At 45.4% G+C, this 16,160-nt stretch overlaps 1 protein-coding gene across 1 annotated transcript; it reads left to right on the top strand.

Moving 5' to 3' along the window:
* The first annotated feature begins 4,040 nt into the window (after positions 1 to 4,040).
* Positions 4,041 to 6,379, top strand: LOC123160869 (myb family transcription factor MPH1). The gene is made up of 4 exons (XM_044578719.1): positions 4,041 to 4,339; positions 5,026 to 5,302; positions 5,406 to 5,487; positions 5,839 to 6,379. Exons 1-4 carry the CDS (start codon positions 4,216 to 4,218, stop codon positions 6,106 to 6,108), a joined length of 753 nt encoding a protein of 250 aa, XP_044434654.1. The 5' UTR covers positions 4,041 to 4,215; the 3' UTR covers positions 6,109 to 6,379.
* Positions 6,380 to 16,160: the final 9,781 nt, after the last annotated feature.

Genomic DNA, 16,160 nt, shown 5'->3' with positions numbered 1-16,160 from the left:
TTTTGTCCCGGTTTGAGCCACCAACCGGGACCAAAGGCCTCTTTTCGGCAGCCCAAAGGGCGTGAAACGAAGACCTTTGGTCCCGGTTGGTGGCTCCAACCAGGACAAAAGAGGGGCATTGGTCCCGGTTGGTGCCACCAACTGGTACCAAAGAGTGGCATTGGTACCGGTTGTTGCCACAAACCGGGACCAATGGACCCGTCTAATTTTTTATTTTCTGCAGCTGTTTTTTAGTTGATTCTTTCTGCAACTGTTTTTAGTCCCACCTCACCAAGCGAGAGGCACTCGCAGCTGTTTATAAGCCCTGAGTGCAGAGACGATGAAGAAGAGGCTCAATGCTCACCTGCACGTTGGTTAGCTTCAAGCCTTAAGGAATAGGGTAGACTCCACAGAGCTATATGCAGAGCAGTTGACACTATTCCGAAAGGCTTGAAGCAAATTAACGAGCATTGCGCCTCTTTTTTATTTTTAATGACTTATTACAACTCAGAAATAAAAAGAAAAAAATAAATATAGCAGAAAAGAAAAAAAAACTATATAAAAAACTACTCAGAAATAAATAGAAGTAAAAATAGTTGTGATTAACTTTACTAAAAAAATGAGCATAGATGCTTATTTTTAATGACTTATTACAATTCAGAAATAAATAGAAGAAAAAATAGTTGTGATTAACTTTACTAAAAAATGAGCATATATGCTTATTTTTAATGACTTATTACAACTCAGAAATAAAAAGAAAAAAATAAATATAGCAGAAAAGAAAAAAAACTATATAAAAAACTACTCAGAAATGAGCATAGATGCGCTTATAGAGAAAATTCAACCTAAATTCATAATAAATTTCTACTAACTTCAGAGAAATTCAGTATGAATTTAGGTTAAATTCCCTGTATAAGGGCATCTATTTTCATTTTGAGAGGAGCTCAACAAGGCAGAGAGGGAGGGGCTTATAAACCGGTATGATTCCCCTTCGGTTGGCGAGGTGGGACTAAACTCTGACCGCAACGAGGACCAACCCATTGGTCCCGGTTGGTGGCATGAACCGGGACTAAAGGGCAGCCTTTGGTCCCAGTTCATGCCAGTTCATGCCACCAACCGGGATCAATGGTGGTGGGCCAGGAGCGAGGACCATTGGTCCCGGTTCGTCCCTCCAACCGGGACCAAACGGTCCAGACGAACCGGGACCAATGGCCCACGTGGCCCGGCTGGCCCCCGGGGCTCACGGACCGGGTCCAATGCCCCCATTGGTCCCGGTTCTGGGTTGAACCGGGACTAATGGGCTGGACCGGCCTGGACCATTAGCCCATTTTCTACTAGTGCTAGTAGGTCCTGTCCAATTACGCTTTGTCAAGTTCTCCTTGGTTAAAATAACTTGTTTATGGAGAAACCACATAAACACTTTAATTTTTAAAGGGACTTTGACAGCCCAGACATGTTTGGAACTAGGAATCGAGCTTGAATTGATAACATCAACATATATTGATTTAACTGTAAATACTCCAGACCTAGTAAGCTTCCAGCGTAATTCATCGGGTTGTTGAGAAAGCTGAACCTCCATCAGTCTACTTACTAGACGGAGCCAATCTTCCCAACGATTGCCCACTAGCGCCCTTCTGAACTGAATATTAAGGGGGGTAGATTGAAGTACCGTTGCAACAAAAACCTCACGTCGTTGAATAATACGATACAAAGACGGGTATTGAATGGCTAAGGGTGTCTCTCCGAACCAAGTATCCTCCCAGAAACGCGTACTAGCACCGTTACCAACAATAAACTTTGTCCTATTAAACAGGGATGGTTTGACTTTCATAAGCCCTTTCCAAAAAGGTGAGTCAGTCGGCCTTACTGTCACCTGAGACAAAGTTTTGGTTTGAAGATACTTACTACGAAGAATTTGCGCCTAAGTAGCGTCAATCCCACTAGATAACTTCCACAGCCATTTGCTGAGAAGACATCTGTTCTTAACTTCTAGATTATCAATACCAAGACCCCCTTGGTCTTTCGGTCTACAAAGACATCCCCGGTCTTTGCATCTAGAGGTACGTACACACAACCATTCATTACAAAGCTGATTGTTTTATTTAAACAAATGTTGATTGATTTATTTAAACAGGTTTAGAAAGCTTAAACTTTAATTTAGACAACTCCATAGTTTGGGTTCGAAGTAAGACCAGGCACATGTTAAAAAAAAGACCAAGCACAATAATTTTATGTTCAGAATAGACTTATCTATGTATATTTAACGTGTTAAATACTCTCATATTCCATCCTCACGCAAGAGAAAGACGTAAACAAAATTGAAAAGCAACACACACAAACAACTCAACCTTGATTATTCTACAGGTCTCAAGTAGTTAAATTCGTTGCTTAAATATATAATTCATCCCACAATATTAATATATACGTAACTTGCAAGATAGTGTATTGAATACATATGAGATTTTACAAAATTCATGTGAAACTTTATGTACTGGTCTTTTTTCTTATTTACATTTTTGGTTTACGACCGAGTAGGCAAGAAATCGCACTTCCACACAAGATAATAGATGAATTAATTTCTGACTAGCTACATCTAGCTTGCTAGAAATATAATTTCAAAGGGCCTATCTACACTAAACGGGAAAGCATCCACGAATCTGGATTTGTTGACTGAGACGGATGCAACTTTTTTCTCCTTTTTTCCTGGCCTAAGAATGTGGTCCCAAAGTCCAAAAGTCATTTCCCATACGTAGAGAATGCTTCATTTTCTTTGACGGTGACATCACGAGCTTTGCTAGGTGTAGTAATGTTGATAGGTAATCGCAAATTGCTACCTTGACTTGATGGCATTTTATCCTGCAAGGTTCCAACAGTAGCCACATATATAAATTGTTGATCCATAAATCCCATGAGAAGAAGAGAATTTTGCAGCATAGTCAATCTGATCCTTAAAACTATTCAAATGGCATAATTATCTGAATTTGCCAAGTCATATATGCTCCCCTCCTACACATACATATTAAGGCTTTCATATAGTTTAAAAGGTTCATATATGTCTAGCTCGCTATCACTTTCTCCAATCAATACAAGGCAACCAATAGAGTTAGCAACTTGAACTCTCTGCATACTTCTTCAAATTGATATTTTCCAAACGAATATAGCCATTTCCGTATGCTTTCACACGCGCTTTTCGCATGGACGTGTAAGATTCCATCAAGGCCATATACAGAATTCACTACGTGCCGGTTTCCCATTTCCTTGGAGAAATCCTAGAACTTCATGCAGAGGGTTGACTTGACTCTAAACATTTAAGCTATGGCTTGATGTACTCCCTCGGTCCTAAAATTCTTGTCTTAGATTTGTCTAAATACGGATGTATCTAGTTACATTTTAGTGTTAAATACATCCGTATCTAGACAAATTCAAGACAAGAATTTTGGGACGGAGGAAGTACTAATTAAGTCAGCGTATGCAGTCTGCTCAACATACTCATGTATCAACAAACGTAGGTCGTACGTATACGTTGCTATTAATGCTATATAATATAGTTTTCTCGAGTAAGTTTGTCAAACGTAGCGACACGGAGAGCTGCGGAATCATCAATGCCGCGATGCTGAACAAGCTAGAATTTCACATACGAAATGGACAATGTCTTTGTTTTGTTTCTTTGTCAAATGGGTGACTGTTCATATGTATGCTTGTCACTGTGCAGGGAAGAGACCCAGACAAATCAGTTAATAGTGTGACCTCGATGGGTCGACCCATATGTATGTGATAAATATGGCTCATATGTGAAAGAATTTGGATGTCTCTCGTGGATGCAGACAGGCCAACGTTTTCTCGAATTTGGGCTTGTTCCTCTTGATTCTTCCGGCCTCTGTTCTCTGGGTATCTTTTTTTTTTTGAACACTGTTCTCTGGGTATCTACCTTTCTGAGAGCAAGTTAAGTGAGCAAGGATGTTTGACTGGACTAGGTCACGAAAGTCAGCCATCTCTCTCTCTCTCCCCGATTCACACATTCCATATCGGCCCTATATAGTACGGTTGTACTTAAAAAATAGTGTTCCAGCTTAGAGTTCATCATAGTTTGGCCAAACCAAAACTCTCTCTCTCTCTCCATATAATATACTGGAACTCGATTCTGGAGAAGCATCATCGGCTGTGTGTGTACCAGAAGCTTGGGATCGAGCTGAAGGGCTATAGCTCTAGCAGCAGGGAGAGATCGGTCGATAAAGCATGAGAGGGTTCGAGAGGAGAGGCGTCCGGCAGTACAACCGGTCGGACGAGCCGCGGATGCGGTGGACGGAGGATCTGCACCGGCAGTTCATCGAGGCCGTCGACTGCCTCGGCGGCCAGGACGGTCAGTTCTTACTTCTTGCTTTTTTTTTTGGAAAAGGAGGTTTACCTCCGGCCTCTGCTTCTTGCTGCTCAGATACATGATATAGATCTCTCTCAACTCGGCCACAAGCATCACATGCATGGCGACCGGCTAGTTGCACATTTTATAGCATGAATTTGGTTTTTCACTGTCGGACGATTGATCTGTTCAATTTTTGTGTTTTTCTTTCGGTGTGGATCGATTAAGGATAGTGTGCTCTCCATTTAGTACTTGATTTAGTCTTGTGGTTGATTAATTAGGCCGGAATTGGTTCAAGTTCATGGAAGTAAAGAAAAGAGAAAAAATCCCACGTGATATGCATGCATGATGAACAAGATGAGATTTCCCCCCCTCTCTACCTCATTTATTGGCTGACGATGAATTATTTGCTGCTCATGGACGTCACCAATTAATTGTGCAACGTCGACGTAATCTCTACGATGTTACTTTAGCAATAAATGGCAGCTCTTCTGTCATTTCGTCCAAAGAAAAATCTTTGGGTTAACCTTTCCTCACCTATGGCACACCATAGTATAATCCGAAAGCGCGTGTATCCTTATCCGGCATCCATCATGCTAGCTCTCCCGATCCGAATTTTAACCAAGAGCAATTACACGTACGGCTGACCTGGTGTTGACATTCTCTTCACATATCTGAATCGTCTGCAGAGGCAACGCCGAAGCGAATTCTTCAGCTGATGGGCGCCAAGGGTGTCAGCATATCTCACGTCAAGAGCCATCTCCAGATGTACAGATCAAGCTCTAGCAACACCAACAGCAACGGTGGTCCACCCAATGCGTCTGTGGATCGCCGTCGGGGTCACCGTGCCGTCGACACATCGTGGAATGGCCATGGGAACGACATGGTGGCGGCTTCAGACAGAATCGACGCTTCTTCTTGCACCGTGCCTCCCCACGGCCACCGCTCGTCGCCGCCGTACCAAATGTTAGTACCAAAATTGGCTGCTAATTCAGTTCTTTAACTGTAATTGGTGTGTTCGTGTGTGTAACCGATCGAGTTGTTAATCAAACGTACTGGTTGTGTGCAGACCGTCGATCCAAGAGGTTTTCAGGAGCTGGGAGCAGAGTAGAGGGAGGCTGCCATGGAACTCCATCATGCTATCAGAGAAGGTAGAAGTACTAGCAATGAAGTGTTTCTTTTTTTGTCTAGCTAGAGAAAAGCACGAGAACAAATCCAGAGGAAGCAAAGTTTACGCAAATAAACTACTCCATTTTTATAAAAACTTAGGAGTATGTTCATCAAGCCATCAAACGTTCATACATGCATGTGCTATATGTTGCCTAGCTAGAAGCTTCAGGTTGTTAGTAAGTATAGTTCGTTAGGTGGCAGGCACCAGACTCCGCCGAACTACCACCATGGCATAAACACGGTGCCGTGTATTGACCGCCCAGCCTCCAGTTCTGTTGTAACATCAGCACTGGAAAATATTAATCCGCCTGACATGGATACTGTTATTGCAGGCGACCGGCTGGGCACGTCACGCTGACAGCAGAACACGTCAGAAGAATCAGCAGCCGACGGCGGGATGTGACCTGAAGCTGTCGATCGGCCGGTGCGAGGAGGAGGCCATGGTCGCCAGCAGCGACGCCGACGTCTCGAGCATGACCACCGAGGAGTCTGCCGCCGTGCCGACGAGGGATCCAGGAGCCGACGACCGCCGCCGCTCAGACACCGCTGGTCTGAACCTTGACCTGAACCTGGACCTCGCCATCTCATCTTCTTGGCTCTGATGTGATCGATGGCTCCCTGTGTAGATATATAGAGATGCATCTTTGTATGTAAAGTTACTCACAGCTCCCCATATAGCTATCATTTTACCATAGATCTTGTAGAGTAGTGTAGTTGTAGTAAATGTGTGAGGTTTCTTGCTAGCCATATGAGTTTCCTTTGACAGACTGCTATACCATGCAGTAGTACGGTTTCTACTATGCATGCATGGTTTGAGCCTTTGTATGTACTTACATCACATAGGTATATGTATATATGGTTCATTTTTCAATATGCACATTATGTTGAATCATGTATGGGCTTTAGGCCCATATGGACAATGATTCCTAGTTAATCTTGAAGCCCATGTATGGTATGACAGGTGGTGGGAAGTTTAGTCTCACCTTGATAGTTGAGGAGAGTTGAGACCCCTTTATAAGGGCTGCTCTACTACTTGCCATTGGGAGCTTGGGAAGAGGAGTGGTACACGCACACTCTTCCTCCTCCTCCGCCACCCGCCTCGCCACGACGAGCGCGTGCACGCCGCGGGTTGCGGGAATGAGCCGAGCCTTGCCGGGACGCTCCCTTGCCGGCTCTGTGCTGTCTCCGGGGACCCCATCTATGTTCTGTACGTGCTAGTACAGTTAGGAATCGGTATGAGATGCATGCCGTTTTTGCCATGCTTATTATCTACTCGTGGATTAGTCTAATTGGAAAAGTGCTAATATTTCCAACAATCCAAAAACCTTATTTTAGGCACTTTTCGATTCAAGGCTTTGCTGCGACACTGAAACCAAAAAAGTTTATTGGGACGCATTTTAAGCGTTGGCAGACAAGGACCACCTTGTGGCTCACAGCAATGAACATGTTCTGGGTTGGTGCTGTGTCTCCCACAGAAACGATTGTTCCTGAACAAAAAAAGGCGTTTAGGGAGGCAACCACCATCTTTGTGGTAGCCATTCTTACTGTGATCGGAGACAAGTTGGTTGACGCATATCTCCATATGTGTGTTGCCAAAAACATGTGGGATGCACTCGAAGCTAAGTTCGGCGCAACCGATGCTGGGAGCGAACTGTATGCCATGGAGCAGTTCCATGATTACAGAATGGTTGATAACCGTTCTGTATTGGACCAGGCTCATGAGATACAGTGCATCGCTAAGGAGCTGGAGCTCCTGAATTGTGAGTTACCGGACAAATTTGTCGCGGGTTGCATTATTGCAAAACTCCCTCCTGGATGGAGGAACTTTGCTACTTCTCTCAAGCACTTGAGACGTGAATTCTCTGTTGAGGATGTCATCGGTCATCCCAGTGTTGAGCGGAACTCGAGAGCAAATGACTCACACGTGAAAGGGGTAGAGGGTTCTTCTAGTGCCAATATGGTGCAGAAGAACTTCCACAAGTCAAGGGAAAGAACTCTGTCCAGCAGAATACTACCTTTAAGAAGAAGGGTAAGAAGAAAGACAAAAAGAGAGATGGATGATTTACTTGTGGTTCTGAGGAACACTGGGCAAACAAGTGCCCAAACAAGTACAAGAAGTCAGGATAGGACTCCAAGTCTGTCAACGTCACTTTGAGCAACAATGATGGGGCATCTGGGTATGGTAATATGTTTACCACACTGGTAGAAAAAGGGTCTAATGAGCAGCTCATTAGTCCTGGTTTGAAATTGAGTCGGCACTAGTGTGACCATTAGTGTCGGTTCCAACGGCTAGGCGGGCCGCTCTCTTTAGTACCGGTTCGTGCGGAACCTTTAGCACCGGTTTGTGCCACGAACCGGTACTAAAGGGTGTGGTGGCAGGATGTTATTAGACTGCAACTGTCTAGCACCTTTAGTACCGGTTCTTGCCACGAACCGGTACTATAGGTCATCCTACATATAAACCCTTCGTCCATCTCGCTCTGTTCTTCCCCCTTGCCCATCTCATCCTCTCTGTTCTTCCTCTCTTCTCCCCTCGAGCTCAGCACACATTTTGCCAAAATTTTGTCAAGATTTGAAGGCCCCCATCCATTTAAGTGATCACAAAGGTTAGCAACTTTGTGCTTTCATCTCTCATTGCTAGATTAGCTCTTGCAATGCTTTATATAGTGATTAATTTTTGGGTTTTAGTAATTTGGGAGGAATTATATGTGGTAGTTTATTTGATTTATATGCAATTTGAGCTTAAAATAACTCTTAGTTTGCATATGTAGGTGTGGTTTACTTAGTGTCTTCCCGTCTCCGTCGTAACCACCGTCGATCGTCCGCACCGACCCGTCGCCGGCACCACCTTGTGGTGAGCCTCTTGTTCTTATCTTTTTATATAAAAAAATCATGTTTGTGTGATTTAGATATATAGTTACGTGTATAATTATCTTACCTGTACGTTGTTTGTTATACATAGTGTCATGGTTTTGATATCCGTCCCCGTCGGCCCTTGTCCGTGTTATGATTCGGATGTGGTATATTCTCTTTTAAAATTATTTGTTGCATTTCGTGTTTATGACAAATTGTGCCCATCAAGTTGACATAGATATTTTTATCTAGGAGGTATGTGAACCGGAAATTCCAACCGACCCTATTGTCGAGAGGTTAAATTTAGTTGAAAAAGAAAACGAGTATTTGAAAGAAAAATTGAAAATAATCGAGGGGGAGAAGATGGAATTGGAGTTGCATGTTGCCGATGTCGTCCATGATGACAAGATCAAGATGGAGAAAATGCGGTTGAAGATTAGAAAGATTAGAAAATATGCCATTGATAGTGTGGCTTGGTATCATTATGATGTTGGATCAATTGTTACCTTAGTTGCGATCTTGATCGCATTTGTTGTTGCATTTAAATGCTTTAGCTAGAGAGTTATTTGTATGTTGCATTTAAGTGTTGTATGAACTTTATGATGAACTTTATGTATGAACTTGTATTAATTTGGTCATTCGGTGGTGTGTAATGAAGATGCGTCGGCAATGGATGTACGATGACCGATGCTCTCCCCAGTTCGTTGATGGCGTGCATACTTTTCTGATTGCGGCTCAGGCAAACAAGCGGGCGGATGGTTTTATGCCTTGTCTATGTGCTGGCTGTAAGAATGATCACAATTACTCTAACTCAAGAACCATTCACGTCCATCTATTTGAGTCTGGTTTCATGCCCCACTATAATGTTTGGACCAATCACGGAGAAAGAGGGGTTATGATGGAAGACAGTGAAGAAAAAGAGGACGACGATAGCTATCCTGGCCATGGGTTTCCTGAATGCGATGATACAATAATGGGGGGGAAGCTGAGCCGGTCATGCGGAAAGAAGCTGAACAAGAGGCATCAGATGAGCCCGCTGATGATCTAGGTCGGGCCATTGCGGATGCAAAGAGAAACTGCGCAAGTGAAAAGGAGAAGAACATTTGCTAATTCTTAAGGATTTTTTTAGCCCATATTCTTTTTGTTAGCATTACAACCCATATTGTGGCCACGGTTAAAAAATTATACGAAATTTTGCATATTTCGGTGCGGTCCGAACTGTTTTTAATCCCGAAATTTCGACTCACATTCAAACTGATTTTAAAAATAAATGTATATCAATATAAAATCCAACAAATTCTCCATGCATAAAAAATAATGTAATTTAAAATCTCGAAATGAAAAAAAAAGATATTTGAAACTAATTGCCGGTTTGATGTGTTTTAAAAATGTACAGCCTATTTCTCATTACTGATGGGCCATTTTCTCGGCCAGCCGAATGAAAGCTCTCCTCGTCTTGAAAGATTTGCAGCCCAACAGGCCTGACAAAGTGACTTACTTGGCAAATCACAAAAAAACTGGATTGTGGCCGTGGACCCAGCTGTCAGCCTCTCCACATACAGTACTCTTCCGATGGAATGTCATTGACCACATTGACCACGCCGCGCTGAGAGCACCAAGGCAGTGGACGACGGCGAGGCCTAGAAAGGGGACGACGCGGAGCCGGGGAAGATGTGGCAGTGGATGCCCATGCGGAGAGGAGTACGAGGGTTCACTGGTTCGGCTGCGGTGTGAGGCTGTCGTCGCTGCAGGGCCTGGCTAGCGGTGGGAGTAGTAGGGGGCGATGAGGCCTCAACAGCAGCACAGCCGGCCACTGGAGACAGGAGCAGGCGGTCTCTACGGCGCTGGTTTGGGCAGCTGGTGCAAGAAGAGCAGCGATTGAAGAAGCATCAGGACCGTTCGATTCAAATCCAACGGTTACTACTGCTAGAATCGTTTGTTGACTAAGTTGACAAGCCATGCGTACGCGTCAACTTAGTAGGCCCACAGGTCAGCCTCCCAACCGGTGCGCCCCAGATGTCAGTGGGAGGAATCATTTTTTTCGCGTAATAAGGAGGCAGTTGATTGCGTGCGGCCAGGCCAGCAGAGGGAGTAGGGTGGGCCGAGTAAGCCTGCGCGGCATCACAGCGGGCCACAAGAGGAGGGAGCAGGCAGTCCCAGCGGCGCTAGTTTAGGCGGCTGGAGCAGGAAGATCAGAGATTGAAGAAGGACGTCGGCCGTTGGATGGACATTCAACAGTCACTGCTGCTAGAATCGTGTGTTCACTGACAAAGCCTTGCGTAAACAAGTCAGCCTCGAAATCTGTGGCGTGTACAACCCATTTGCTATTATTTTTATAATTTTTACTCATTTTCTAATTCATATGGAATTTATTGCAGCCCGTTTTCCATTTTTAGAATTGCTGGCCATTTTCTGGTCAGTAACAGGGTCAAAAAATTAACTAAATACGTGGGAAATTTTGAAAATTCGCAAATGTCACACCCTAGCTAGTTCATGCATTAGAGTGTTGCATCATGTCTATCATTTCATCAGAAACTTGAAATGGGGATGCCAGAACCCCCAGCCCCCTCTGAAAACAACTAGGGTTTACTAAAAATAATTTCAATGAACTTGAAATGCCCTTCTAAAATGTCCATCATTTTTGTTCTGGTTCAGAACCTCTGCCAAAAGTGATGCACAGTTTTCTAGGTCATCCTAAGGTCTTTGAGTTAATTCATAATTATTTGAATTTGGGCATTTTAAATTTATAAAATATTTCAAATGCTCAAATATCTCCAAACTAAAATGTTTCATGTTGGAAATAATCCAACTATGGACCAGAAGCAGTTTGGTGATTTTAGGAGTTGCCTAGGTATTTTTAATAATTCAACAAAGTTGCAGAATAAAAAAACAGAAAGGAAAACTTACCTGGCGCCTGCAACCCGGCCCACCTGCCGGCCCAGCCCAGCGCCGCGCCAGCGAGCTGCTTGCCCGGCCAGGCAGGCAGGCAGGTGCTCGACGGTGAGCACCGCATGGGTGCCACGCACCTGCTCGCCGCCTCGCCGCTCCACTCGCCCGGCTAACACCGTGGATCGACCCCTCTCTCTTCCCCGAACCCCCCAGACGTCCCCTCTCCTCTCCAGCTCCTCCCCCTTGCGCTCCCCAGCCATGGCCGACGCCACCGCCGCCGCTCCATCGCCGTAGCCGCGCTCCCCGCCGCCCGTGCGTCGTCTCGTCGTGTCCAGGAGCTCCGCCGCCGTCCACTTCGTCGAGCTACCCGAGCCCCGTGTGCTCGCAAGGCCCGAGTCCACCGCACCGACCTCGCCCGAGTCCGCCATCGCCGAAGATCCCCTTCAACGCCGTCGCCGCATCAGCTTGTCCCCGACCTCGCCGGTGGCCTCTACGGGTGCTCTGTGAGCCTAGCTACCCCTCCTACTCTTCATCTCTCGCCCCCGAGCCGTGTAGCCACCGCACGAAGCTCACCCACACGCACCGCCGCGGATCTCGTCGCCGACGTGCTCCCGGCCATCCTCCGGCCACCTCTCGGTGTCCAACGCACTCACCACGCTGCGTTGAGTCCAACCGTGCACTCCCCGCACCTCACCGCACACCCTAGCCTCGAGTTCGTCCCCAACCGAACTCCGGTGGCCGCCTAGGTCGTCGCCGGCGCCAACTCCGGCCACCCCGACGCCAACTGACTCCACCAAGAGCCGCGGCTCGTCCTCAGCTCCACCCCGATGCCCTCCGCGACCCATTTGGTGGCCAGAACGGCAAAAACCACTTCCGCTGCCGTGTCGGGCTCGCCGGCGGCTAAACGCCGGTGCAGCCGTTTTGACTTTGACCACGGGTGGGCCCCGGTTGACTCTGTTGAGTCAATAACAGGTGGGGCCCCCTTCTGCTAATTATCCAGATTAGTTTAAACTAAATTAAATTAGTTAATTAGCCACTGACACCCTGGACCCACGCGTCAGGTTTGACCTAGACCGGGTCTATTGACTTGCTGAGGTCAGCATGACCTCATGCTGACGCAGTAAACCTTTTCTGAAATTAAAACAAATCTAAAATGATTTATAAATTCCAGAAATTGTTGCAAACTTCAAAAATTCATATAAATTCAACCGTAGCTCCAAATCAAACAAATTATATATGAAAAATGATCAGAAAAATCCAATCTATTCATCTGTACTAGTATCATGCATGTTTAAACAAGCTAACTTGGGGTTTAGTGCAGAACAAGATAAAACACTTTAAAGGGCCATTTATGAGTTTGAAATTTGAATCTTTGGTTCAAATTAATTCAAACCCATCTGGTTTTAGTTGCACTAGCCCAACACACTCATATTGCCATGTTTCATGCATGCATCATATTGTCGCACATTGTTTGGTGATGGTTGTGTATCGGTGTTCTTTGCGGCAGGTTCTGCCTCCAAGGAGTACCGTGATTACCCTAGCGAAGAACCGTATCCGTGCATCGATCCATCAGGCAAGCAACCAACCATTTGATCATATCGATACAATCCCATGTTCTCGCTCTTGCTCTCTTTTACTGCATTAAGACAACGCGTTTCAAACTGCTGTGTGCTACGGTAGTTGAACCCATTTCCTCTGCATGACCTGTCATTGCCACAGTAATTAGATGAAACCCACTAGCATGTGTAGGAATTGATTGAGCCATATGTATGTGTTGTTCCTACCTTGCTATGCCTGCTATGCTTAGAGTCGTGTCAGGTCTGGTTCATCTGGGTGATGGGCTAGAGTGAAATGATCGTGTCGGTAATGAGAGTGATGTGGTGAACACGATTGGTAAAGGTATCAATGAGAGGCCATGTAGGAGTACATGGTGGGTTGTTTCATTGAAGCCGACCTTAAGCACTGAGATCTGTATGTGTGATTTAAGATACAGCTACTACCATGCATTGGGCCCTGAAATATGACCCCGCTCGACTTCTTATTCACCCTAGTCCTCTGTCCAGGAGTTGCAAGTAGTTTCTGGTGTTTGTAGCCTACTGGAGGCCGTGGACAGCGCTGACCGTAGGGGTGGGCTGTGATGCGGTAGGTACGTGGCCGGGAATACCGGGCACCCGTTAGGTGTCACGGAACCCTATACACATCGTTTGGGGCCGTATGGGAAACCTCGGCCGGACTCCTTGCGGATGGAACCTGGATAGGCGATAAGCCTGGACTAGAGACTTAGGTGTTTAGGTAGGTCGTGGTCTACACCCACGTCGGCTTTCGCTTGAAGTCTGCCGAGCACATGTCGTGTGCAGACGCTAAGTGGTGGAAACATGTATGAAGAAGTACACCCCTGCAGGGTTAACATGATCTATTCGAATAGCCGCGTCCGCGGTAAAGGACTACTTGGTTGCCTATACAGTTCATAGACAAGTAAACTGGATACTACTAAAAGCCTCAAGATAAGCGTGAGTGCCGAGGATGGCCCTCCGTAGGAAGACGGAGGTGGATTCTCGGTAGTGTATTGAAGTGGTGAGTAGTGGACTCGTGTGCGCAAAACCATTTCAAGTTGGAGTCTCGTAGGATAGTTTAGCCAAGAGTCAAAGCTGGCTTGCTGCAATAACTCCACCAACCCTTCTTGATAATGTGCATGTATGTAGGATCTGACGTAAGTCTTGCTGGGTACCTTTGTACTCATGTTGCTATAATTTACATTTTACAGAAGACGCTGCAACCCCTTCTGATGGGTTCTTCGTAGACGTTGACATCGACGAGTAGACTAAGGCCCAGGTGGTAATCCTGAGCTTGTGAAGGTCCACGTAGTATAGCTAGGCTTTCCAAGCCTCTTTTATCTTAGTAGTTGTCTGTACTCAGACAAGTTACTTCCGCTGCTGGTTTGTATGACTGTATGATTTGAATGTGGGTCGTGTGACCTGTACTTGTATGTATGTTATGTATGGCTCTCTAAGCCTTTAAATAAAGTACTTGTGTCGTAGAGTCATGTTGTGATGCCTTGTTGTATTTGCACATATCGAGCATATTGTGTGTATGATTGAAATGCTTGGTATGTGTGGGATCTGACTATCTAGTTGTTTATCTTTAGTAGCCTCTCTTACCAGGAAATGTCTCCTAGTGTTTCCATTGAGCCATGGTAGCATGCTACTGCTCCGGAACACTTAGGCTGGCCGGCATGTGTCCTTCTTCGTTTCTGTGTCTGTCCCTTCGGGGAAATGTCACGCATTGAGTACCGGAGCCCTGTTAGCCCGCTACAGCCTGGTTTACCGGAGTCCTGCTAGCCCAGTGCTACAGCCCGGACCCACTTGCTGATGACCGACACGTTCGATGCTGGGTCATGGATGCCTGTCCCTGTAAGTCTGTGCCACTTTGGGTTTACGACTAGTCATGTCAGCCCGGGCTCCTTATCATATGGATACTAGCGACATCATCATATACGTGAGCCAAAAGGCGCAAACGGTCCCGGGCAAAGGTAAGGCGACACCCGTGGGAATACCGTGCGTGAGGCCGCAAAGTGATATGAGGTGTTACAGGCTAGATCGATGTGACATTGAGTCGGGGTCCTGACAGCAAATTTTTGCTGGGGAACAAAATATTCTTAATCCAAAAATTAATAGCCATACTAAAACAAATTTAAAAATAAATTAGTACTATGTCATGTTAAATCGAATGAAATACGTATAAGATATCAGTGAAGAACAAAAATAAAAAAAAGAAACTAATATCCCATTTGCTATAATTTTTTTGGAATTTTTAACCCCTTTTGATATTACTTTTAATAGACATTGACCATACTCTTTGGCCAGGCCGGAATGCATCACTCCTCGTCTTGAAAGATTTGCAGCCCGGTAATTCGGAGAAAACAAATAGGCCTAGCTTGGGTATTCTTCAAAAAGAAATATTGGGCTACCTATTTTCCTAAAGAACCGGTGCATGAGCATTTAGCTTTATTTATTTATTCACTTATTTATGTTTAGGGGACCATGAGCATGTACCTGGGTCGGATTCATGTGAGAGCCTCCCTTCCAGTTAATTATGGGCTTCTCTATTGGGCCTTCATCAGTGGGCGGGAAGTTATCAACAAGTGGAAAATGTGTTCCGTACAAAAAATAGTATGAGCTACGTACGGTACGGGGCACTAAAGGATCGAATCGTGCAACGACTTCCAAAACATTGTGTTTGTCGTTCTAACAACACATTTATTCAATGAACAGATGAAATATACTACTGATTGTACATTGAAAGCAGCAGCAGCAACAACCAGGGCTGGGGGTGCAACAGAAGCAGTAAGCAGGCCAGAAGAGTGAAGACGCAACTCTCTCTTCCAAACCAAACATCAGCCATCATTACAAAAGGGCTACCAAAAAAGAACAAGTGTATGCATAAAACTAAATAAAGATCCTACTACACCAAGTGTACGCATCTAACTAACTGGCTCAGTTAGACGTTACTATTTATTAAGCTGTGGAGATTGGCTGACGGCTTGAACCAGATGGGTGCCTGACGGGGGAAACTCTAGCCAGCAGGTCGAAGTCTGATACTTGCGACCCTCTCTCCTACTTTGGTCTGCAGAGCGTGGCGGCACATATCAGGGTATGGTGCATGCAGAGACGCATGGTACGCTGTGTACACACAGTTTTGCCTGATGAACGAAACCACGCTGTCATCATGATCCTTGTCGTCGGTTATCTCCTGGTTAATCGGATAATTCAGTCCGACAAACAGAGAGCGTGTACCAAGGCTACTTACCAGCCTCCAGTCAAAAATTCTTGAAGGCCCAGAGAAGCTGGGATCCTGCTCAAAGACCTTGCAGTGACTGTGATTGTATTCTGCGAAACAACATGTCCGGTACGTG

Source organism: Triticum aestivum, chromosome 7B (genome assembly GCF_018294505.1).
Source record: "Triticum aestivum cultivar Chinese Spring chromosome 7B, IWGSC CS RefSeq v2.1, whole genome shotgun sequence".
In the NCBI taxonomy this organism is placed as follows: domain Eukaryota; kingdom Viridiplantae; phylum Streptophyta; class Magnoliopsida; order Poales; family Poaceae; genus Triticum; species Triticum aestivum.
Note: the sequence above shows the minus strand (reverse complement) of the source record. Positions and strands in the feature narration are given on the sequence as shown.